The 27,617-nt window shown below is 39.6% G+C and overlaps 1 protein-coding gene across 1 annotated transcript; it reads right to left on the reverse strand.

The window, feature by feature from the left end:
- Positions 1–864: 864 nt before the first annotated feature.
- On the reverse strand, positions 865–27,580 carry TADA1 (transcriptional adaptor 1). The gene is made up of 8 exons (XM_081948246.1): positions 26,598–27,580; positions 21,988–22,079; positions 16,296–16,361; positions 9,778–9,875; positions 5,356–5,565; positions 3,764–3,915; positions 2,347–2,509; positions 865–1,673 (listed from the first exon to the last, which is right to left on the reverse strand). Exons 1-8 carry the CDS (start codon positions 26,669–26,671, stop codon positions 1,521–1,523), a joined length of 1,008 nt encoding a protein of 335 aa, XP_081804372.1. The 5' UTR covers positions 26,672–27,580; the 3' UTR covers positions 865–1,520.
- Positions 27,581–27,617: the final 37 nt, after the last annotated feature.

A 27,617-nucleotide genomic window follows, 5' to 3' on the forward strand; every position in this document is an offset into this window, starting at 1 on the left:
ACTTTGGATTAAGACAAGCTGAGAAAGATGAAACTTTATTTCAAAGTAAACATATACAGGACTGGGCCCCAGGACACATTTCCACTGACATCAACAGCAATTGTTTGGAAATGAACTTGTTTACCAGAGCATTTTATGAGCAGTCTGATCTTTTGCTCCTGAAATGGAATACTTCCGTTTCACGGATTGAAGAGAGGTTTGATGAACAATCTGTGCCGGGAGTTCTTTTTAGCATCTGAGTAATGAAGAATCATGCTTACAGGAATGAACTGGCTGTTAGGTTCATTTATTAAATATATTTATGCTCTCTTCCTTTAGAATGGAAGAGTCACCTTCCTTGTATCTCTTCTAAGCCTCTTTAACATGGAACACATTCAAATTATTCTGTATGGCAGTAATTCCTCCCCGAGTAAAAAAAATAAAACAAAACCCTATTCTCACTTTCACTGAAGAAAATGACCAACAGATTGAAGATGAATGTTCTGCTATGATTTTCACTGTGCCACAGCTTTGTAAAATCAAATAGCCTTTTTGATTTATTTCTATAATTTATTTGTTAGAAATAAGTGGGGATTTTTCTTTGCACTGGAAATTTAGGCATCCTCTAGATCTGCAGAACAAAAAATGTGCTTCCTATGGTACAACCTCAACTAGTTCTGGGTTTTGTGGACCTATCGTTTATGGCTAAGGAACTTTTCATCATTCTGTTTGGCAATCTTTACCTCATTTAGATATATGGCAAACTACTGCAGAATCACAAATTTTAAAAATCTCTATTCCCTATTTCTGCTGTGAAACATGTAGGGTGAAGGAGATTCACTTCAAAGAGTCATGAATTCTGTTGAATAACTAAGCAAACAATGCTTATTTTTTTACTTTCACAGAGGCAAAATATACTTTAAAAGATCATCAGAATGATAATTATATATTTCAAGGTATTTTCACAGATTTAAATATTGCTGTTTTTATTAAAAAAATATTTTTATAATGAAAACTGTCTTACAATAAAGTTTATTTTAATTAACTCCGACTTTTCCAATATGTAATAAACCCAAATTATACAAAAGAAATACCAACAAAACAAAGTTTTGTGTAGTATATTTACAATGTATGTTTGTAAAAACAACCCAAAGCAGTAGCTTTGATGGCCTACGTATCTGGTGACTGTAGGAACTCTATCTTGGTACTGCAGATCGACAGAGCATCATCTTACATATTAAGGACAGAATGAAAACAAAAATGTGGATTTTGCTGCAATATCCATTTTCTAGTGGAACAGAAATATTTTCAGAATTAATGCTATTCAGTTTGTTGAAAGTTATGAACAAAGTAGTCGATCTTGTAAGCAATCAGGGCTTATATGCTCTTCAGTTTGAGTCATATTTCCATGGGAAACATGTTCACACTTCTACCTGGAAGTGCTCATAAAATAATGCAAATGTTGAGATTCTAAAGTCAAAATGCCAACTGGCACATTGAAAATATATTAGTCCAACCCAAAGTCAGCACTGGAAACAGTCTTAGCACATTAGGAGGCCTTCCTTCGCAGCCAATCTCTGCCGATGGATTTTGTCTTGCTGAAGCTCTTCGTGATTTGGATGCCAGAGTTTCAGGATGATCCTTTCAATGTTGAGGGCATAGACAGTATGGGCAGGGACCACTTCCCGGTGGATCTGCAAGTACACAAGTGAAAATCTTACTGGCCACAAATTAATTAATATTTGTGTGTGTGTGTGTGTGTGTGTTTATACATACATATATATATATATACATACACACACACACACCTACATACCTACATACATACCTACATACATACCTACATACATACATACATACATACATACATACATACATACATACATATATATATATATATATATATATATATGCAGTTCTTGGCGTATTCGGGTCTTTTCCCGTGTAAGATTGAGAGTATCTTGACGATGTTTCGACGGGGTCCCACTCACCATATTCAGGCTGGTGGAGTACTCCATCAACTAATCAAGATGTTACAACACAGCCAACCAATCCGCTTACAGCAACAAAGCCAGCACTCCACATACCACCACCAATATTTATAGAAAGACGGCAGTTCCGATCACGCTTTACTCGCGCAAGCATGAAGCCGAAGGCGCCAGACTGAAGATGGTGAGTGGGACCTCATCGAAACATCGCCAATATACTCTCAATCTTACACGGGAAAAGACCCGAATACGCCAAGACCTGCATACCTGTACCCGTGAAAATCTACGTAAATATATATATTTCCCCCATTACTTTTCCCCCATTACTCTATCAGGAGAACAGCAACTGAAATTAAAATATGTAATTTGTGAAAGTTACCTGCAATGCCTCAAAGAGATCATACATGTTCACTGGGGGCAGGGTTGCTGGTGAGGTGTCCCCAGAACAGGCCAAAAGGAGGGCTGCTTGTTGCTCTGCATCGTCAGGTGGTAGATGGGAAGCAAGGTTTTGACCAGGTGAGGGAGCCAAGCAGGTAGGAGGACTAGGCAAAAGACACAAATTGGAGAAAAATGAATTTGGCATCCTATTAGGGGAAAAAGAAGAGTTCACTGCTGGCTCAGATTCTAACCTGAATACCAGAAGTGTCAGGTGCAGAGGTGGATTGGTGCCGGTTCAGCCCGGTTTGGCTGAACCAGTAGTGGAATTCAGGCCTGGGTCACAGAACTGGCAGCGATCCAGGCCTGACATGCCCCCGAGCTGGTTCCCTCGCTGCCGTTTGGGTGCCGCCATTTTGAATTTTAGTGACTGCGTGTGAGCAGTTCACTGTAAATCATTCTGCGCATGTGCACATAGCAATTTACATTGAACAGTGCACACACACACAGCGCGCAACTGGCGCACGCATGTTGCAAACCATCAGAAACGCCGACAGCAACCCACCACTGGTCAGTTGGCACATAGGCACCACCAGGCCACTTGACAGTCATGTGCAACTTCTGATCTGAATAATGTTGTATAACATTAGCCTGCTTTCGGATAAAAATGAAACTTTTGGGCAGCATTTAGTAGTAGCATTTTTCAACAAAACCTAAAGCAAATATTATGCATACTATGAAAATATTTATTGATTTATTTGTTTGCTATTATTTATAGTTCATCCAGCTCCAGAGATTTCTGAGAGCTAACATCCAAATAAAACTAATACACTTATCAAAATGGTATGAAGGTTAGATATAATCCATGTTGTTGTTCTTTATCCATGCACAATACCAACTTATCTAAAATAAATAATACAAAAATTAAAATGTAGGAAATATAATACTGAACTCAGGAGAGACATAACTTTTCTTCATGATTATATTATTCAAAGGCAATAGTTACAGTTAGATAGCGCTCCATAGTGTTTTACAGCACTCTCTAAGCAGTTTACAACATTAATATATTGCCCCCAACAATCTGGGTACTCATTTTACCAACCTCGAAAGGATGGAAGGCCGAGTAAACCTTGAGCCGGTGAGATTCCAACTCCAGGCTGTGGGCAGTTATCCTGAAATACTACATTCTAATCACTGCCTCCATGGCTCTTTATGATATGTAAAGTGTGATAATACTTTGTCCAAGATCACAAATGTGTAACAAAAGTTTTACAAATCCAAAAGCAAAGAACAACTGTAACATTATATATAATGTATATATATATTTATCTTCTCTGATTATTAGGATATTTTTGTTAAAAAGTAAGTTTCATATTCTCACATTCTCTCTTATGCTGCATTAGTATCATGCAAATCCTTACCACTCAGTTAAGTTATTGTAAGCAATGACACTATTCTTCAGATACGGCTGTGGATTGACATTGCTTCCAAAGGCATATTTGAAGTGACCGTCCCTCACACGGTAAGCCTTTCTTCTTGATATTACAGAGGTAAGGATATCTTTAAGATGCTTCTACAGAGAAACAAATGTCTGTTTATTGCTTGCAAAAACCCAAAACCTGAAGCATCCAATGCTTATACTATGAAGATTGCAACATAAAGGCCACTGTCTGGATTCCCCCTTGTTTCTGGCCATCAATCTATTCTGGAATCCTTGCCTATCCCCAGGTATACCTCCATTGTCAAATCCGTCATTTGGCTTATGGCTTGCTCTCATTTAACCTCTGGACACCCATCTTGTTTCCTTGGATCTATAAAGCCCAACTATAGTCAATGAGATACTCAAGTTGACTCAAAAAGATGATTCTATCGGCTGCATACGAGGAGTTAATGAAAGATGTTGCAAAGAACTAAATATACAAATAATATTTGTGAATTAAATTTGTTTGTATTCTGCAGACAAAAAAAAAACACAGACAAAATCTGTGTTTTTGCAGATTTTATTCATTTATGGGAAGCCTACATTGATAAGATAAACAATTTAGCAAGAATATGTTGCCAGAAATTCTAAGAATCAGAATTACTAACTCCTGCAACCAGAAACAAGTGAGAATTGAGAATGGCCACATCTCTTTATTCCTATTTGTCTCTTTCAAGAATAAAGGAAGAGAGATGACATCAAGGTTCTGGTCTGAACATCAAGGGGTGCTAAACCAGCAACACAGTCTGTCATCTCCTTCTTAGCCTCCAGGCCTCATTTCAAAAAATCCTTAAAGAAATTTCCCAGAATTATTAATGTTGATGAAGACATTAGATGGGCCCTTTCAAACTGTTCATTTCACATATGAATAAAAAAGACAGGGGAGCAATACAAATGATAGCATCATCACATAACATTTTTTTGGATTCTACACATTCTTGTTATAAGAGAAAACAGAAAAGAAAGGAGCCATAGGGGACAAGAAGTTGTCCATTTATAACAGGGGTGTCCAAACTTGGGAACTTTAAGACTTGTGGACTTCAACTCCCAGAATTCCCCAGCCAGCTTGGCTGGCTGGGGAATTCTGGGAGTTGAAGTCCACAAGTCTTAAAGTTCCCAAGTTTGGACACCCCTGATTTATAATATTGATCACTCAGTTAAACCTCAAATAAAGGATGACGTGTTAAAAACAAAAGCTTTCTTTAAAAGCAAAAATAAAATTTCCCAAGAAAACAGACAGGCAAATCAAATTTATGTTAGCCCATACTTTTTGTTCCTTAAATAGCACAATCTTTCTTTGCTTACATATACTTACAACAAGAAAGTATTCAATATTGGCCATATGTGGAAAAACAATACCCCAAATTAATATTCATAAGCAGACAAAATAGTTTTCATAGGTCTGTTTCCTTATAATACAGATATCCTCTTTGCTCCTATTTTTAGAAAGGCAGATAATTAATGCCAAACTTGACATCAGACACAAAGTATCTGAGTGTTCATGACTAAACTTGCCATTCTGTGTAATCTCACCTCTACAGCATAGACAACAACTGTAACTGCTTCTTCGGTAACATTATCCAAGCCATGCTCATAAGCAGTGACAATCATCCTTCCCTCCAGCTGGCCCCAAGTGGGAAGCATCATTGTATGTGAACAAAGCTTCAAGTCATCATCTTCTTGGGGATCTTTCGCCACAAACTGCTGAGCTCCAGACAAGGGATTCTGGGGTTGGAACCGATGCTGTAAAAAACAAAACAAAACAAAAAGGTTCCATTATTTAGACAACAACATTTACAGTCAAAATGTTGTGACTTCCAGGGAAGATGGCCAACTGACAATACACCCAGGGAGGGCTCCCTTTGGAATGTCACTTTTTCAACTTACTAACAGGAGGAACCGGCTCTCCTTTAGTTTACATGAGTCTCCTGGGTTAGGGAGAGTTTCAGAATCACCCCACAAGATCCTCCACCAGGAGCTGTGCTTCAGAGTGAGCCTGTGAGCAGCTGGGGGGACGACGGCTGCAATCATTTTGTTGTTGAAAAAGCAGCCATTTTGGAACTTACTTTTCAAACAGACAAGTTATGCCTTTCATTTCTTAATCACTTTTAGGAATTATTATCTTTCTTAAGCTAAAAAAGGTTTTCTTCACTCGCAGTGTTATTCCTTTTTGAAGATCTGAGCTATTTTGGGGACTTCTTTCTTGTTAAACGACAAGAAAGAATGTTACTGAAGGCAAGCTAAAATAAGGAAGCATTAAGTATCTTTTTTTTAAAAAAAAATGATGGAAAAAGTTGTGGCTTTTATTTTACTATTTTTAAGTAGTTAGTAGTTTGGTCTGCTTTGTTATGGGTGACTAAAACCTTCTGATTTTTATGAATTCTGATTGGCCAGAATTCTTAAGTGACTTAAAAAAACCTACTCTTTGACCAGAAGAGGGAGCTAAGAAGATGGAGCATAGACTTGAGCAAGTTATCAGGTGTTTAATAAAACTTATCAGTTTATAGATCGACTATGTTCTAAGGATGTTATAAAAACTACTAAAATTGCTTCAGAGATGCAATTATGTGTAGAAAATTACCAAACTACTCAGTAATTTCACAAACAGCTGACAATGCAAAGCACTCAATTGCAATTTTGGAATATAAACCTGACACCAATTGTTATTATGATGGTTTAAATATAAACCTTCCAACATAATTGATAGAAGAGTTCCAAGAAAATCTGCAACTTTTAAGAGGGTAAGTTTGAGATTTTTTCTTCAAGTATACTAATAAAGCTGGGAAATCCTAAAGAACGAGAAGTTTATAATTACTTGATAGACATTCCAGAGAAGAAAAATATATTCTATGAAGATAAGCTGGAAGTAGTGACTTAAACTTAATGAGTTAATTGGGATTAGGATGGATTTTTATCAGTCCGATATATGTAATTTGAAAGAAAATTTTAATGTAAAGTGGGTTTGAAAATGTGTTTTTTTTCTTTATATATAATGCTTAGGTAACTCCTAAAGCTTTTAAAATATTATTGAAAGTGTATTTGAAATTATCTATGTTAAGAGGAAGCTTTTAAAAAGGTATTTTATAAATATTGATAAGACAGCAAAAATAATCTAAATCAAAGTCATCTCTGATAAAATGGGTGGCAGATAAATTACAAACAAATAAAAACACTATGAATGTTATTTTAGTGCCCAATTCCTTTTCCCTACCCATTTAACTAGAAAAACTGAAATATTTTAATACAAATATGTATATATGTATGTATATTTGTATTTGGGACTTTTGCCCATAAAATACTAATAAAAGTCATCAGATGCTGTCAAAAGATTGCATAGACTAATTGCAAATAATAGCACAGCAAAATAGCAACAATGATGCGTTAGAGTATCTGCAAGAAATACCATTTGCCTGCAAACAGCAACTATTGAGAGCACAAAATAGTTATAGAAAATGGATAAGTATTCTGGGACTTTAAAATTTAAACTGACAACATAATACCCCAGACTTAACAATTGTTAATCAACCCCCCCCCCCCCCCCAAAAAAAAGGTCTGGATAGTGGATGTTGCAGTATCTGGAGACAGCAGAATAGAAGAGGAAGGGTGGAGAAAATCACAAACTACACAAACCTGCAACTAGGAGAAGAATGACTAGTTAAAAAAAGCAAAGATAGTATCAACAGTAGTAGGAACCTTGGGTGCAATCCCAAAATATCTGGAGCACTACTTGCTGAATACTATTGACATTGACAAAATCACTAACAGTCCATTGCAAAAGGCAGCTTTACTTGGAACAACTTACATCCTGTAATGGTACCTTTAACAACCCTGAAGTATCTATTGATTTGATTCCTTCTCGTGCCTTGCAAGAATTTACTTGGGAAGGCGGGTGTACATGTGTATGCTTAGATTCCTTTCTTTTCTTCTCTACTGGCAGCTGCTGTTCTGGGGGAGATTCAAAAGGAAAGCCCCCATCTCCCTCCTTCTTTCTATTTTATCTCAATGGGAGAGAAGCTGTCTATACTCAAGAATGTAGTCACCTAATCCTTCTAAGTTCCCTTTATTAGAGATAAAACAGTTTAGTCTATGGGTTATTATGAGTTATTTCTGCTCTTTCTCTAGAAGCTTGGGCTGCTCTCACCAAAATGAAGGTTGCTCCCTGCATGCTCCCTGTACTTGGATTTACACAAGTTTGTTGTCTAAGTTAGACAATAAGCAGTTCTGAAGAGAATCAAAATGATTAGACAACGTCTTTAGCTCTAACAAATAAGGAGGGCAGGAAAGGAATAAAAGTTTACTGTCCTGTCCACTATCCTCTGTGGTGACAGAATCCAGCAAACCTAATCTGCTCTGAGAAGGCAAGAGCAAACCACATGTATATTATTGCCACTGCCCAATGGACAAGTCTATGCAGCCACTAAGCTTGACTTAAGAGACTCATATTTTTTTCCTGCCCATTTAGTGTATTGCCCATTACAATGTCTTAATTGCAGTCTACGGATCCTAACCAAAATCTAAAAAAATGAAGGGAATTCATGCAAGTCTACCCTAAATTCTGGAAGATTCAATATAAACCAAGATGGAAAAAAACTGGAATTTTGGAGTAACAATGTTCTGGAACTCCCTGCCCAAAATTACCATCTGGTTCTGATCACATTTAAAAGCATTTGCAAGTTTTATTTAAAATTCATTTTACTTTTTGCAAATGTTAGTGATGTTAATTACTCTATCTGTTCCCACTAAAGTTACAAATTTTGTTAATTTTATTGCCATTCATTTAATTTATATGATGTCATGAGCATTTGCATGGGATAAAGCAAGCCTCAGTTTTAATGCCATCTTTCTTTCTTATCTTTTTTCATTACCATTCAGATCTTTGTAAAAGTTTTTTACATTTCTTGGAAATCTTTCAGTGATTTACATTAAATAAGAGAAATAGAGGTATGCAAATATTTTTGAATGTTCACAACCTAGGGCCGTGTGCTACAGCGGCCCGCAGAGCCATTTGTTAGGGCATGCAAGGCATTGCCCTATCAGCTCCAGTGCACATGTGCACACTGGCCAGCTGACTTCGGCCTTCTTTTGAGGCCATTTTTTGCCCTCCTGAAGCTCCGGACCGTGAAAAACAGGCCGTACGGGCAAACCGGAAATTCAGGAACAGGCTTCCGGTTTGTTCGAAAGGCCATTTTTCGCCCTCCAAAGCCTTCAGGGAAGGCTCCGGAGGGCGAAAAACGGCCCTACGGACAAACCGGAAGTCACTTCCGGTTTGCTCAAAGGACTGTTTTTTGCCCTCTTGAGCATTCAGGGAAGCCTCCTGAAAGCTTCTGAAGGCTCTAGAGGGTGAAAAACGACCCTATGGACAAACTGGAAGTCCAGTTTGTCCGAAGCACGGTTCTTCCCCCTCCGGAGCCTTCAGGAACATTGAGGAGGCTTCCCTAAAGGGTCCAGAGGGCAAAAAACAGCCCTACGAGCAAACCGGAAATTCATTCCTGAACTTCCAGTTTGTCCGTAGGGCCGGTTTTTCACACTCCAGAGGCTTCAGGAAGCTCCTGAAGCCTCCAGAAGGCTTCCGCGGGAGGGTGTTTTCGCCCTCCCCAGGCTCCTGAGGCTTTCTAGGCAAAAAGTACGGCAAAAGCAGGGGAGGGGGAGCGCACGTAGCATTATGGATGTGGCACGCCCACACACGATCCCCCTGCGCTCCCCCCGCTTTTGGCACGCCAGCCAAAAAAGGTTAGCCATCAATGACCTAGGGCAACACTGCGTTTGTGGCTGTTGCCAAATTAGAAACAGTGTACTGAATTACCCATGCTTTCCCATACTCTACTCTGTACTGGTGAAGGGGGGAAATTGCCAAGTGTAATGAATACTTCTGGGTATACCAGGTATTCTGGTGGGTTACCAAGGACTTTGAAATGGAATTGCTGTGTGTTTCCAATTCTCTTAAGAAAAACTTACATCAAACTTCTGCCGAACCGAAGAAAACTTTTTCTTCCCTTTAGGCTTGCCAGGCTTTGGTGCAGAACCTCCTGTCCAAGGCAGAGAGCCAGCACCTTCTGAAAATAGGAAATAGTAAAACACAAAGTTTTATAATTAGTACGTTAGCAAATTGTGCCCTCCCCAATTTAAGTATATTTTAGCTGTTTCCTTTTTGCAGGCTATCTCTCTTAATCATCATCTACCTATTTCTTATCTTATCTTACTGATATATTTTCTCATTTTCATTCCAGATAACTCAACAATGACATTTTAAACTGCATTTAACATGATTTCCGAACTACAGTCATTTTAGAATGCATGTATTTTAGACTGCATTCTTCAGTAAGCTTTTAAAATATATCATATCACTTATATTAGGGAGCGATTAGTAACTGATTATAATGCCTACAAACAAAATAGCAATTATAAAACAGCTTTTCTTGATTTTATCCACTGAGGAGAGCCGAGTTCTAGTTCATCCTCAGTCAGTCACTGTCTCTGCCCAGCCTACTTACAGGGATGTTGTTGGCTGCCTTGAACTATATATGCTACTTTGATCTCCTGAACAAAAACGCAGGATATAAAACAATTTACCTAACTAACAATTAATTAAATGCACTAAGGGAATTTATTGATATGTAAAATTACAAAAAAGAGCAGATTCAGATTATCTAGCGGAAAACTTGCAAAATAATCACTGTAATTAAAAACCATCCGCCTTTCTTTCAATGAATTCTGCTGATAATGTACTTTAAGCAATTCTCTGCACTAGTGGTTAAAGCACATGACAGTTAGAAACCTAGTCTAGCCTAGCTATGAAAGCCAACTGGATGATGTCAGGCCAGTCACATTCACTGCACCCATTTTACCCCACAGGATTGTTGCTTTGGGGGAAATCAGAGTAGAAAGTATATATGTTCATCACCCTGAGTTATTTATAAAAATCATAGAAGCGGAATATAAAAGAAAAAAGAAGAAAAAATACACATTTGGTTGAAAGTCCAAAATCTAGCTGTAACAGAATAGGCTTAGAGTTTGCCTTCTTTGGGCTGCAGTCCTTCCTAGATAAGAAAAGACATCACAAATTGGTCTTTTCCTAGTGATAAACAGAATTAAGGCAAAGCAATGAGTGAGCCAAGTTTGAGCCAACACCACATTATTTTCACATGGCTAAAATGAAAGAAAGAATTCCAAAAGGATCAATAAAATTGCAAACAACTTTATATAAACCTATGGGATGACAGCACTGAAATAATGTACACAGTGTGCACAATTATTAGGCAAGTGAGTATTAGAATAAGTCTACCGATTCAGCTTTAGAATTTATTAGCATTTCTTTGCTAATGCTACCACAAATATTCTGTATTTGTTAGCCTTGGGAAAATTAAATGCTCTTCCATCAGCATCTTAGTCTCTAGAAATATCATAATGAGGTTAATTTAGAATCCGAAGGCTAAGGAAAGAAAGCATAGTCATGAAATTTATGTTTCCTAATTGAGCAATTAGGAAATTGGCAATCATTATTTTACGTAACAGTATACTCCCTATTTGCTAATTCAGTGAGTCAGTGAGCCCACAAATATCGAAATAGCCTTTATCATTTGTCCTTGGCAAAGGCAACAATCTGTATAGAGAGAGTATTAGAACAGATATTTCAAATAAGATATCAAAGGACAGCAAAGAATCTTGCACGGTCCAGAAGTATTCGTCTAGTTTGCTTAAATAAATTTTATAGTCCATGATTGCAGTCATAAACTTGAAAAGATAGCAGCAACATCATTAAGTGTCTCAATAAGATGCTGTGAATTGCAACAGCCTCATACTAAACAGCCTTCAAATATTTACACTGTAGATTACCATTTTTATTGATGGAGGCAGAAGGTCTCAAGATGCCAGAATTTGGGGTGTGGGGGGATAGCAATGGGGAAGTTCTATGTGTAAAGCAGGTATTTAACCACAACACTGCTTTCTCTTCCACTATCTAATGAATAATATTATAATTTGGCTCCATAAAAATATCATTTATTCCAGATGAATACAACTGAGCTATAAACAAACACTTCATCTGTATTTCTAAGGCAAAATAGTGCTACTCATACCCCAAAACCATATTCACTCTCTCAGATCCAATAGCTTAATTTTTATTTGTGAAAAAAATGCATCAATTTCTTTGTGGGTCCCTCACACACACATAAATAAGATGAAGTATACTATCTGTTTGTACTTAGTCTGTTCTTTATAGGTTGTATCAAGTTTTCATATTGGATTTCTAGTGAGCTGTCCATTGTGAATTATACTGGTACAAAAACTGCACACTGCCAAGGGGTAACATTCATGATCAGGTGGCTAGTTTAAGTAGATAAATCTTTACTTCTTCAGGCATCTTTAATTCTTATTCTACCAAGATATCTCAGAAATTGTTATACAAATAACAATAGTATCCCACTGGAGTTAACAGGAAATCCCATACAGCAACTGTTTCTTTATTCCAGATGATCCATTTCTATCTAATTTAGTCATTCACGACACAATGTTTGATATTTAGCATTCCCTGAAAGGAACCACACATTTAGAGGTATGGCAGAGGTAGAAAATTTATGTTACATGCCTTTTCACCAAAGGTGAACAGTAAAGGCTAACAATAAAGGAGTAATAGATGAGTAGCATTTTTATTTCGGAATTACTGCTATCTCTCGTCTTCTGATACTATATACCTAATTCTCCATCACATGAGAAATAATCCAAGTTTTAGAAATATCTTATTAGTTTTAAGATAATAAATGAACATAATACAAATAAAAATATTAGAATAATACAAGTCAGTGTTTTTTCCAGCAGATTATTATAGGAAAGCAAAAGATTCATATGGTCAACTCTTTAAAATCAAACTCAGTACGTGAATACTTTTGGTCTTAACTTTTAGTATTTTTAATGAAATTAAATATAATATTCAGTTGTTCTGCTTTAAAATATGTTTATTCATTTATAAAAAGCTTCTCAGATTTTCATGATTTATATCCTGCCTTTCCCTCTTGATATCAAGGCAATATACAAAACATTCTTTTTTTAAATTTTTCTCCTCACCAACCCTGTGAGGTAGATTGGGCTGAAAGAGGGTGACTGGGCCGTAGTGAGCTCCCTCTGTCTGAGGATGGATTTGAATCCAGGTCCTTCTGATCCTTTCCCAATATTTTTTTTATCAATACAGCGAATTAGCTCTGAATAATTACACAGTTCTGAATACACTCTTAGAATAGAAACAAGCAAGTTTGGGATCTGGGTTTCCTCTTACATTTGGACTGTAGTGGGTGGGATGATACAAATCCATATGCCGTCACTGTGACTGGTGTAGCTAACTCTCTCAATTTCTTTAGAATGGCTACATTTCAGGTTATCCATAAAATTTCTCCCAGTTACATAGTTCCTATCAGATCATACATAGTATAATACTCTTTAGGAATATTATGAATATTCTTCATTGTCCTTCCTTATAAGACAAGGTTAAAATGAAGCATTTAAACTTACCTGATAACTATTTTATGATGCCTCTTCAGACATGTAAGGTAATATATTACTCACAACATTATTTTTATTAATCTAGCTACACACTGTACTTTGGGTTCCTCAAAACCACATTTTCTTATGTTGGTTCTGAATAGTAACCTGGATACATTTTTTTTCTTTATTTTGTTATGCTTCAAAACTGGTTCTAAGTACAGCACTTACGTTGTAGGATTGTTGCTAATTTTTATCTGTTGTTGATTTTTAAAATCTATTGTCTATTATTTTAGCTGTTATTTATATTTAAACTGGTTACTAGAAGTCATCGAGAAGGATTTTACTCTAAGTCTTAGAGTCTAAGACATAAACATTCTAAAAAAAAATCCTAGATTAACTGGAAAATTAAGTTTTGTTCTGTGGACACTCTATTGCAAATTTTCTTTCCAAACATGTCTTTAGAACAGCTTCTCCTGCTCCTAAATGCACTGCTTTGAGGTTCTTGTGAATCTCCTGCATAACATTTGTCCACTTTACCAGACACTAAGATGAATACATTGTAATTATATGAACATTATCTGTATTAAGTCATTAGCACCACATTGAAAATATTTCTATGAGAATCATATCATCTCAAAATTCTACATGGAAATTTCTGACCTTCGGTTACACCTGTCTGTGATAAGAGAGATGCAATATCCTACTCCAGAAGTTTATTTGTGTACTAAAGAAGGTGTAGCATGGGTTGGGCAATATCAATTTGGAATGGTATGTCCACGGTTACCTTCCACCTAGAGCTAAAATGGGTATGTCAGTTACAAAAGTAGCTGACAAAGCAATTTCAAGGTTGATAGTGCTATTATATAGAAACTATGCAAGTACGGCTTCCTTTTTTCTATACATTTTCATATTAGAGTCTTGTGACTTTTTTTAAAAAAAGTGTTGGTTTCATGCTAGAGGCCTCAAAACCACCTACGGTTAATTGGGAGCTTATACTGTATATAGTCATGTGAACAAGTATGGTCACCCCATGTAGAGTTTGTTTCTATTTAACATATGTGGACATATATGTATTTTATCTTTATTTAAGCAGCATGTAACTGATCAGAAAGTATGAAAATTGACTTTCAATTATTTATTCAACAAAAATAATCAGATATTCTATTTTTCTGTAGAAAAAAGAAGTACACCCTTGGTTCTAATAACTGGTTTTGTCTCCTTTGGCAAAGTCATGTTGCAAGATCCACTTTCCATTGAGCTTCGACCTTCTAGCATAAAGTTTTACATTATCTTCCAATGCCCTTTGGTACAATGAAGGAATTTGTAACAGATACCTTGATAATGAATTGCCAGGACCATGATGCAGCAAAGCAGCTTCAAACTATAATATTTCCACCATCATATTGTTAACAGGCTTTTCTGATCTTTGGTTTTTGCCAAACGTGTCTTCAGAAATTACTGGTAAATAACTCTAGTTTTTCCTCATCATTGTTCCAAAAGTCTGGCCTTTGTCTAGATCTATAGCAAACTTTATACTTGTCCTGATATTCTTTCTGGACAGTAAAGGTTTGTTTCTGCTTCAACCCCCCCCCCCCCCATCTCCATGTAGATTTAATTTACACCATTTCTTTCCAATGGTAAACTCATGAACTTTCACATCAATAGTAAAGAGAGCTACCTGTAGATCTTGTGATGAAATTCTGGAGTTCTTAGAGACTTCTTTTTGCCTGGGCAAGTTGGCAGTTGTTTGAAATATTTTCCACTTGTAGTTGATTTTCTTGACAGTGGAATGATTGGTGACTAATTTTTGGCAATCTTTTTAAACCTCCTCCCAGATTCTGAAGACTTCAGAGAGCTCTTTTCAATTTAGGCATGGTGATACCACACCCTTCAAAAACAAAGAGCAAATCAAACTAAGTGTCTGAGGTGTCAATAAAACAGGTACCTCCCAGATCTTCTTTAACTATGCTCTAATCATTTGACCTGACCTGATTCTAATTTCAGATATTTGAAGTAATGATATATGTAGGGGTATAAATACTTTTTTCCACATGCAAACACAACTGAGTACAAAAATGTAGTCCATTGAAATTTCACATTTCTAAACAACCTACCTTCCTCAAAGAGGGAATTGAAATTCAACAACTATATATTCAAAAAGCTGTATGTTGAAATGTTGAAAAAGTTGAAGATTTCAATGGAATGTACTTTTTCACATGACTATTATAATGCTATTATGTTTCTATATGTTTATTCAGCTTTTCACTTTGTTTTTGAGAGATCCAAGGAAACAAGACCACCTTGTCAAACTTACTAATCAGCCTATTCACCGTATCAAGCAGGACTCATGAATATCCTCTATGGCTTCAATCCTTGTTCAAGTTCAGTTCTTTTGCTTTAACATAAGTTTAAGCCAGTAATTTAAAGATAGTCATTGCAACGCATGTGTCATGTGTAGTGCTCCTAAGTAATTGCGCTCACAAGACCTATACTCTTACTATAGAAATAACAAAACTGGAAGAGTTGGAGGCTGCAATTCAGTTTTTTCATAGGCTACAAAAGGCTTTCTATGACATGCTCATGTTACTAAAAGCGACAACCAGATTTTTATGGCCCATCTTTATATTTTGGGGAACTGAAACTAGAAATCAGGGTAGGAGATATCTAGAATGGAAACTACTTGTATTCTCACCCTGAGCCAAGCCAAACCTAAAAAAAATAGCCTGAAATTTCTGTTTTAGGATAATGATGGGTACGTGGATTTAACATTGTTTCTATTTCCATCTTAAAATCCAAAATGTGGAAAAACAACTAGACTTACACTGACCAGTTTCTGAAAAGGGAAAAAGTAGTATAAAGCTAAATATCTTTAAATGATACAGATGAACTTCTTAAAATTTGTCCCAATGCAGCAGGAAATAAACAGTAGAACTACCATAAGTTACACACACTACAGATCTCTCAATCCATATGCAAAGGAGACTTTTTCACTGACTTACCTGGTGCAGAAACCAAGATTTGACATCGCGTAAGTATAGCCAGCAAGAAGTCATTGTGAAAATGAACTGCCAAAATAAAAGACATGGTTTGCATTAGTTATAACAATTATTTTTATTAGGAAACATATATTTGCATTAACTTCATAAATTTGCACAAAAGATATAATAGCATTTTTCAAGCCCAAAACTAAATACAAGGCTCCTAATTCAGCAACTTCACATTTTCAGCTTTTATCTTCTAAAAATTCTTCAAGGGTAAGTTTTACTATGGTAAATTCTTGTATGTATTAAGTATAATCAGGCATGATTGTTGTGGAAAACAAGGACTCTAGACCAGCTCTATGTATGCAAGAAAGTTTATTGCGCAGGTTCAAACAGCAAAATATGCAAAGTGTTAGATATTAACATATATCGTGGCAAGTCTCCTCTCTGGTCCGCCGCTACGGCGGGAAACAGGTATCGTTCTGATTGGTCGAGAGGCGTACCCGATTCCTATAAAAGGGGAACCCTCCGGCCACAGAGCAAGCTGGATCACTACTACTACTAATAAAGAGCTGTTAGTCACTTCGTGTCCGCAGTCTGTTCTCTCGTTGCCCAGATCTAACATTGGCGACGAGGATGGGATCGAGAGACAGATGGGACGAAGAACGCTACTTCAGAATCTCTGGATTTGATCCAGCCCAGGAATTCGGCAGAAATTCCGGCAGCCATCTCAGGACACCGCAGCGCGGCAAATTCAAACGAGGAAAATGGCGATGCACACTCCCCCCGCTCCATTCGACCCAGCGAATGACGAATGGGAGGCATTCATGATTCGTTTCGAGTGTTTTCTCGAAGCGAACGAATACACGGGGATAACCGACGCCCGAAAGAAAAACATCTTCCTCGGCTACTGTGGAAAAGAAGTCTTCAACACGGCCAGAGACCTCACCGCGCCTACTCCGATACAAGCGGTATCATGGGCGGCGTTGCAACAGACCCTACAGACTCATTACGCGCCAAAACATTCCCGCCATGTTTGCCGCCAGGAATTCAACACGAGGAACCAGAAGGCGGGAGAATCAATCAATCAATACATTGCAGCCCTACGTAAGGCATCAACTAACTGCGAGTTCAGGGATCTGGACGAGCATATCCTGGCACAATTTGTTTGTGGGTTAAGGGACATTTCGCTACAAAAAAGGCTGTTGGCAAATCCAAATTTAACCCTACAAATAGCGCTAAACGAAGCAAGGGCATCCGAGTCAGCGGAAAGATCATCGGAAAGCATACAACGCGGGTTCAACACAAGCCAGCCAGCACCCAGACAAACCAGAGTCCACTACGAGGACACCAACCCCGACTACGAGGATCCCGAGTTCGAGGACAGTCACCTGATGCGGAGCAGTCACATGAGGCCAGGGGGGAGACCCGGATTCCGTTTGTCGCCCTGCGCAAGTTGCGGTGGGAATCACCCCCAGTCTACCTGTCGGTTCAGGAACGTTGTTTGTTCACTCTGCAACAAACTTGGGCACATCGGACGAGTGTGCCGGAGCAGAGTCCCTGCCTCACGGCAGCCACCTACATACCGCCAACAGAAGCCCAACCCAGGGGCTTGGCGAAACAAAAAAGGGCGCCCAGAGAGAAATCCACAAGTGTTTACCCAGAGAGAAAATCCCCAAAGAGCTGAGCGAGCGTATTCCCAGAGAGATTATACACAAAGAGCTGAGAGAGCGTTCTATCAAGACGCTCAACGAGAGTATTTTCAGGATACAGATGCTGAGATAGAGTTGACCCAGAGAGAGGAGTTGCGAACGTATCTCACAACAATAAGTCAGGTCCGCACCAAGTGGCCTAAAAAGCTGAAAGTCACAGTCCTCTTGGAGGGCTCACCTTGCGAGCTGGAAGTTGACACAGGATCGTCCCTGACGATTATTTCATGGGCATTCATGAAACAGGCTATCCCTAGCCTCAGAAAGAGCCAACTACGCGCTCCAGACATCCTGCTACGAGACTACCAGGGGAACCGAGTCCCCATCGTGGGCCAAGGCATGTTCCAGATCCGTTTCAAGGACATCGTAGCCCAGCTGCCCGTGACCATCGCCAGCGCACCGTTACAGAACCTTCTTGGACTGGATTGGTTCGAAGCCTTGGGGCTAGAAGTCACCAGAATCAACGCCGTGGAGAACAGCAGCACTGAGCAGATTTTTAAGGAGTTCGAGGATGTGTTCAGCCCCGGTCTTGGTAAGTATGTGGGTAAACTAATCTCATTCAATTTAGACCCCAAAGTGGCGCCAATCCGACTTAAACCGAGACGAGTGCCTTTTGCACTCCGCCCAAAAATAGACAAGGAGATAGATAAGTTAGTGGAGCAAGGAATCCTTGAGCCGGTGGATCACGCGCACTGGGAAACTCCCATTGTGACCCCAGTCAAGCCAGACGGGTCAGTCCGCATCTGCGCGGACTATAAATGCACAATTAATGTCGCGCTACAACAAAGCGCATATCCTGTGCCAGTAGTACAACACTTATTGCACTCGTTGGGGCCAGGAAAAATATTTGCCAAATTAGACATGGCACAAGCTTACCAGCAACTGCCCGTGGATAGCGCCACAGCAGAGGCCCAAACTATAGTGACGCATAGAGGAGCATTCAAATGCAACCGGCTACAATTCGGTGTGAGTATTGCTCCAGGTCTGTTCCAGAGCGTCATGGAACGGCTTTTGCAAGGGATACCGGGAGTCGTCCCCTATTTCGACGACATCTTGGTGTCCGCTGCAAACGAGGAGCAACTATTAAAAAGAGTCAGAACTGTTTTGGCCAGAATCAGAGAAAAGGGCCTCCGCCTCAAAAAGGAGAAATGCCAAATTAACGTGCCTAGCGTAGAATTCCTGGGATATAGAATCGATGGTCAGGGAATACACCCCACTTCAAAGAAAATTAAGGCGATCCAGGACGCCCCCACACCACGAAATCAGACCGAGTTGCAGGCCTTCCTCGGACTACTTAACTTCTACAGCGTTTTTCTGAGACAGAAGGCGACCGTTGCTGAACCATTACATCGACTACTCCAGAGAAACGCAACATGGAGATGGGGACGATCCGAAGCAGCAGCTTTCAACGCAGTAAAGCGCCTACTCACAACCGACTCGCTACTAGTTCAATACAGCCAAACGCTCCCACTGGTATTGACCTGCGATGCATCCCCATTCGGCGTCGGCGCAGTCCTCAGCCACAGGATGCCCAACGGGAACGAAGCACCCATCGCCTTTTACTCCAGGACTCTTTCATCAGCCGAGAGGAACTACAGCCAGATGGACAGGGAAGCGTTAGCCGCTGTCGCTGGAGTTAAACGTTTTCATGAATACCTCTATGGGCGCGAGTTCGAGCTGATTACGGATCACAAACCGCTGTTGGGACTCTTGGCGGGAAACCGCCCCACACCAGTCTCCCTTTCTCCACGCATGACCAGGTGGACTGTTTTCCTGGCTGCATATTCATACAAGCTGATACATCGACCGGGCTCCACTCTAGGACACGCAGACGCACTCAGCCGTTGCCCACTACCGGACATTTTGCCAGACCCCACTCCCGAAGTACCGGTGCTGCTCATTGACTGTTTGGACTCAGGACCGGTTTCGTCCTGCGACGTTGCGAGGTTCTCTTCTAAAGACAATATAATAAAGCAAGTTCAAACTTGGGTTTGGAGGGGGTGGCCGAAGGGAAACGTGGGCCCGGAATTCAAAGTGTTCTGGTCAAAACGGGATGAACTCTCAGTGTTACAAGGTTGTTTATTGTGGGGGGATCGAGTTGTTATTCCTTATGCATTACGTAGGAATGTGTTAGATGCTTTACATGTTGGTCATCCGGGGATTGTTAGGATGAAGGCGTTAGCAAGAAGTTACGTTTGGTGGCCAAACATGGACAAAGAGATAGAGGAATGGGTGGCCACTTGCGATCCATGCCAAGAATCGAGACCAGCACCCCCGGAAGCGCCCGCCACAGAATGGGAAAAGCCTAAAGCACCCTGGTCGAGAATACACATCGACTTCGCAGGGCCAGTTCAAGGTCAGACTTTCCTTATAGTTGTGGATGCATACTCCAAATGGCTAGAAGTAGTCCTAATGACTTCAACCACGGCAGAGGCAGTCATTAAGGTTCTACGGCGACTTTTCGCCACTCATGGCCTGCCCGACCTCCTGGTCTCCGATAACGGGCCCCAGTTTACGGCCATGCAATTCGAAACGTATTTAGCAGGTCAGGGAATTCGGCATGCCCTCGTCGCGCCATTCCATCCGGCATCAAACGGACAGGCGGAGAGAATGGTGCGATCCGCAAAAGAGGCCCTCGCTAGGATGGGTCCAGGTGATTGGCAAACACGCATTGACCATTACCTATTAATTCAACACATTACCCCCAGCGCAACGACAGGTAGGAGCCCCGCTGAGCTACTCATGGGCCGCCGTCTACGATCTCACCTGGACCGTCTTCACCCAAATTACTCTGCCACAGCACCCCCAGACTTCACAAGCAAAATTCGGAGTTTTAGCATAGGGGATTCAGTATACGCCCACAACTATGCAGGGGGGACATTGTGGATGCCGGCAACGGTCATTGGCATCACGGGTCCACGATCGTATCTGCTAGAACTGGAAGATGGGCGGAACTGGAAAAGGCACATCGATCAACTACGAGGTCGCCTGGCGCACTCAGACCTACGAACCGAGAACGAGAGCTACCCGCCAATACAGAGTCAGCCACTCGATAACCCCAACACAGAGAACTACGACACCTGCGAGCCCAGGACAGAACAAGAGGTCGAACGCGAAACGGAACAACGCCTAAGCAACGAAAGCCAGCAGATCCCCGAACGCCAAAACAACGAAAGCCTACAGACTCCCGAACGCGAAACAGAGAAAGCAACCGATCCTGCAACTACTTCCGATCGACCCGAACTGAGACGTTCCACCCGAGTAAGGCAAACACCATCGTACCTTAGAGACTACGTAACTAACCGCAATGTGCCGTCTAAGAGGGGAGGAGTGTTAGATATTAACATATATCGTGGCAAGTCTCCTCTCTGGTCCGCCGCTACGGCGGGAAACAGGTATCGTTCTGATTGGTCGAGAGGCGTACCCGATTCCTATAAAAGGGGAACCCTCCGGCCACAGAGCAAGCTGGATCACTACTACTACTAATAAAGAGCTGTTAGTCACTTCGTGTCCGCAGTCTGTTCTCTCGTTGCCCAGATCTAACACAAAGAATGTCTGAACCCCGAGGGGTTCCACTCAGAGACCTTTTATAGCCATTTTGACGTAAGCATATACGTATACATACATTTGCCAAATATGGTAAAAGGATACATGGAAAAGTACAGTTTAGACAAGAATAAAAATACATTAGTGGGCAGTTTATAATCTATTGACATCTGCAAGAAAAAGGAGGAACTGTCCCCTGTTCTTGACTGATCAACAGGATACACCCCTCATGGTCTGTCTGTGCCTAGAGATAAAAATATAAATGTCATGCCTCAGCGATCTCATCCTGCAGGATTAAGGATTAAAAAATGATCTCATTGTTCCCACAGTGCACCTTTTAGTAACTAAATATACTTGAGATACAATACATTTCAAAGCATTATAATTAACCCTTAGACATTTGAAACTGAAGAATTCAGAAAACTAGGTGAGCAATTCAGAGTTTATTTTCATACCATTGTCTTGAGTGAGCAGCCTCCGAGCTTCTAAATCAAACTCTTCTTTGCTGATCTTTTGTTTAAACCATAGTTTCAAATTAGCCCAGTACCTGTACAAGATATCAATAATGAATTATCAATAATGGTTTTATACTTTTAAAAGTTACCTTTTTCCTCTCTAGTTGCTTTATGAGAGAGTATCATACTTTTACAGAGTTCTTATAATTGCAAAAAAAAATTCAACGAGCAGAATCTCAACCTCAACCAATAGATTTGAGGTTGTGTGTGTCTCTTATAGTTCACCCAGTTCCAGACTGGGATGGGTAACCTTTTGATGGCCAAGAGTGTAGGGAGGGCTAAAGAACAATATGTGTGGGGCCACATTAAATATTGTAAAGTTAGATTTAGAGCTATTGGGAATTTTTTATCGTGATACATTTATGTTAGGGCTCACACTATACTTTTTATCTGTTTCCCACCTTCAGTTAGCCAGAGAGGACTATAAAATCTTAACCAGAGAAGACGATATAAAGGTAATTTGTAGAGTGCAGTTTGCCCCACCTATCTTAAGTAAACAAAGTACTATCACTCAACTTATTCCAGTTATTGGAGTTTACTTCATAAAAAGGCTTTTTTCACTGGGGCAAAATGCAGATTATGTTCTTTCTACTTTTAACCTTGGCAGTAAATCTCTTGTTGCCTATTTCAAACATGGGAAAAGTCGGGTATTAACTGAGCATGCACAACTTGGAATTTTTCAGTATCTCAGCTCTACATTTCTAGAGGTTCTAGAGAAAGGTATTCTGTGCATATTCATTGTAAAATGAATGAGAGCAAGCCTGATATTCACAATGTGGAAGATCATATTTGCATTTGTTTTACCTGTCATTGGCCCTAAAAGTAACAGGTTGCTTTTAACTTTGACTGAACATTAGTTCAGGATAAGAATGAGTTTATTGGAAAAGACGAGCGGGTGAGGCAAATCATAAAGGTTGTCAAGCAACTGTAGAACTAGTAAGAAAAAATAGGAAGAAGATGGATTTTGTTTTGTGTTTATAAACCCTCTGCACTCTGTCAAACAGGATTTAAAAAGCAGAGGTGAAAGGGAAAGTTAAAAGGGAGGCCATGCAATGTGAAGACATCCATGGGATGGCAGTTTTGAGGATCAGAATTCCTCATTCTGTACTAGGGAACTTCTTTTTCCGCTATCTTAATTTTTGCTCCAAATATTAGTTTAAACTGTCCTCCAGTGATGGTCCATTTTTTCATTGAAGAGGGTAGTGATTATGATAATTAAGCCAGTTAAGGTTTGTAATGCACACCAGCCTTTCAAAAAATTGTTAAAAGACTACCTAGTTGCCCAGCAAGTATTTCCATGCCTGCTGGCAATAACTATCTAATACTGTTTTCTCCTTAGTCTACATAGTTTTCTTCACTCCTATTTTTGATGATAGTTAAAAATCAGGAATCTCACAGCATATTTTCCAACTCTTTTTTTAATCACTATAGATTAATACAGCTTTACTTTTATAAAATTTAAAAATTATATATTTAAAATAATAGTTAATTGTATTGTGATATATCACTAAAATACTGAATAGGCATGAAAACAGCAAAATAATACAGCGAAACTGGCAATTAAGTTACCAAGATGAAATACTCTTTACAAAGCAGAGGTGGGAAAAACAAATTAATATCCCAAAAAAGAAAGATTTCATAGTGTCTCTGGGCAGTGTACATCAAATGGTTGTAACATAAGTAGAACTATAATTTAAAAATTATATTCTATGATTCAGCCTAAAGTTTAATTTACCTTTTTTGCAGCTATATTACAATTTTAATCAGTTTTCAATTCAAATATTTAATCCCATTTTATGTTAATTGCAAATCTAATAAGCATTCTACCCTTCTACACCTCCCCTCACTATCCACCACCAAATCATTAAAACATGTTGAAGTATATAGAATTTAGGATTGAATGTACAGCATATTACCTGATACCTCAGATCTATTTGATGAGAATGCATGGTGTATGATTTCTGAGCCAGTTATATAGCCATTATATTGTCATGTAGTGCAGCCTACATTAAACTAGCATGCTCATTTTTTTTATTAAATACTGTGTTAAAACTGAGAGTTAATTTCTGGGTATACAGCAACTGGGCCCACAATTTCTGTTGCTAAGCAAGGCGGTCGTAAAACATGTCATGTGACTGCATCATTTAGCAACAGCAATCCTGGAGTCCCAGTTTCTGTTGTAATCTGAGTACCATTTAGGTCAAAGAAGAGGCAGGAGCACAGGTAAGCAGACCAGCAGCTGCAGGGGTGTGCCATGGACAGGGGCTTTGGAGCATGAGCAGATGCACAGATGTCACAGACAGTTCCATGGGTCCAGTGCCATGGGTGCACAGCATAGGCAGGTGAAAAACAAGCAAGAGCCGGGATAACCTTTGGCTTCCTGTCATTGACTTTGCTTGTGGGAAGCAATGATTGAGCTCATTGTGATGTAATAATCACAAGTCAGGCACTGAGTATCTGGATTGCAATCATGTGACTGCAGGGATGCTACCATCACAACTTTGCAGACTGGTCTTAAATCCCCCACCTCCAGTGGTTTTGTTATTTTGAATAGTCACTGAACAAGTGGTCATAACTTTAGGACTACCCCTACATTACACTAGTTGTGGGTTCTGGATCCTGTTGCAACTGGTACGGTTGCAATGGGGCCCGGCATCCTCCACATGAACACGTGCGGCGCATGCATACATTTTATTGTCCAGCGACGCTGTGCGTCGAAGCGCTGAAGACTTCAAAGACAGGTAAGGAGCGCGGGCAGGCCCTCCGGAGCACTGTACTGGAATGGTACCCGGTGCTCTTGGCAGGCTCCGGTACGTCCGTACTGGGGCATATCACCTGCAACCCACCACTGCATTAGACACATAGTATACTCACAATCTAACAAGGAAATAACTGAATTAAGATATGAGATAACCTTTTAAAATGTATTTTGATAAATCTACAGGTTTCAAAGAGTTTATACTTCAATTGCTTTATAATCCACTTGAGAATCTTCCCAAGCATCTATGACTGCTATGTAGCTTTTGGATCCCTTTCTCCTTTTCTGAAGCTAGGAATTCTATCATTTCTGAAAGTTGACATATAAAAGCCCTGATTTTCTATCCACTTACCCCACACTAGTTTTCCCAAGGGCCAATTTCCCAAATACTGGTTGTGGGCAAATAAGGAGGATGGCTCAGAGTTGTATTCCCATTATGGCCTTTGATAAATACATAAATATACTTTTTTTAAAAATTAATATATATTATTTTTGTCTAATTTTGTCTCAATTGTACCTCTGGTACAATTTTTACACTATTATACTGATGAAAAAATGATATATTATGTGGGACATCATAAATAAACCAATTCATTCATTAAGCGAATTAATATCGCTAAACAGTGATAGATGAAATTAAGGCAACATTTTAATTCCTGTACATTCTTTCTAGTTAGTTTGGTGTAGTGGTTAAGGCACAAGGCTAGAAACTGGGAGGCTGTGAGTTCTAAATTCTACCTTAGTCATAAAGTTAGCTGGGTGACCTAAGGCCAGTCACTTCCTCTCAGCCCTAGAAAGGAGGCAATGACAAAACATTTCTGAAATCTTGCCCAGAAATTGCAGGGGCTAGTCTGGGCAGTCTCCAGGAGTTAACACTAACTCAAAGGCACACATACAAAACACAAATCTTTGATTCTATAGAGTTCTCCATGTATTTCCAATATTTAATTTAAATTACATATTAAGAAAAAATGTTTTAAAAAGTAAAGGATTAATATTGGCCTACTATAAATAGCTGGCTTGTTTATTTTTGTATATACACTAAACCACGGTGGTTTATTTGGGCCTGACATCTAAAAATCAAATTGCATTAATTTATTGCAGGAAACTAGAAACTTGTGGTATTTTAAAGTGACATATGTCTACTCAGAAATAAGCTGCTGAATTACTTCCAGGGTATATAGAATTGCTGCTTAACAGAATTAGGTAGATATTCCTGTGAATAGGGTGCAGTATTTTTAGGCAGTGATTCTACATACATTTGATTTATAATTTTTAAATTGATTGTGTATCAGTCTCCAAGGTGCACAAAATCATCTTTGAGAATTTGTGAAGCACTTGAGAGCGGCTACACAAATCCCACTTAAAATTATGATTGTGATGTCTTGAATAACTGAAAGCCTAAAGAGTTGGATTGCTATTCCTTAATGAATCACCTACGAGCAGCAGGATCTTTCATCCTCCCTAATCAACATTTCAGGGAGGGGGGAGGCATATTTGTAAAGCTAAGCAGGGTTGAAATAAGGCCCGCCTATTCGGTTCTGGAGAAAAATGATTATTATTAAATATTATTATGAAAATATTATTTAGAAAGGGCAGTGGGTTTTTACACGGAGAGTATAATGCTGATTGGGCATCCACTTACGCTCCAGCTTAAAAAACACCCGGTGCAAGAGAAAATCGAGATCGATGCCAACTAGGCCTCTGCTGCAAAAATACGGCCAACGGCTTAACGAAGAAACGACGGGGAGTGGGGGTGGGGGGCGGAGAAAGGCGTCTGAAGATCACTTACTGCTTCACATTTTCGCCCAAAGCTTCGCTCAGGTTTTTCTTGGCCACCTCCAGCTCACTCACGTAAGTCGCCATGACAAGCTCTTGGCAGCACGCACCCGCCCGCTCTCATTTTACTGCCCGCGAGGCCGCGTCAACCTCAATAGCAATTCTCGCCACTTAATTTGATTCTTTGTTTCACAACTCCCGGCCGTACGGCAGTGTAACTGGATCTCTGATTTCAGAATGTCTCTAAAACGAGTTAAAATTAGATCATGTGAATAACTATTCACCAGATCCCATTAGATGCTAACTTGAAAAAAACACTTCATTCCGGAAGCCACTTCAGCATCTTTACCAATCGGACTGCAGCCATAAACTTTGCTCACGCGATTTTTTTTAAGAGCAGAGAGAATAGCGCAGTCCAGCGGGACTAAATCCAAGGAAGGTGTTCGCAGACTTTCTAACAAGTGGCTTCACATTGCTTCGTCCATCTCAACGCTTGCAATTCATTCAAGATTTCTTTTAAGAAAGGGGGAAGCCGTGCCGTCCCACCTCCCCCTTCTCCAACGCGACGCGAAGGCGCTAGTCCCTTTCATGGTTCGTTTATTTGTGGACCGAAAGGAAGTTTAGTTCAAAACAGTTTAAATTAATAGCGATTTTAATTGCAGTCCTAAATACATGATTCAAGTGCTTTGGTCAGACCTCTGACTGAACATGTACTCGATTAGGCTGCTTTGTTAATTCAATTTTTACTTGCGCCTTGACAGTCTTTAACATCTCCCGTTGTCTCATTGGAGATTTTTTTTTCTGGGGCTGAGTTGTCGTCTATTGTTTCTGCACCCCCGGCCCCATTACTTGCTCTTCCGATTGCCTGACTTTTTAGCCTTTCTCCCCAATTATGCCTGCAAATATATGAATATTGCGAAGAAGCCCCGTCGTGCAACGTCAGATGTCTTGCTTCGGAGAATCGGAAAACCCACATTCAACACAGCCGTAAACTTCCCTTCCTCTGTACCTACCCTACTATAAACGCCGCGTT

The sequence above is a fragment of the Natrix helvetica genome (assembly GCF_964273705.1).
Source record: "Natrix helvetica genome assembly, chromosome: 3".
NCBI classification, from domain to species: Eukaryota; Metazoa; Chordata; class Lepidosauria; order Squamata; family Natricidae; genus Natrix; species Natrix helvetica.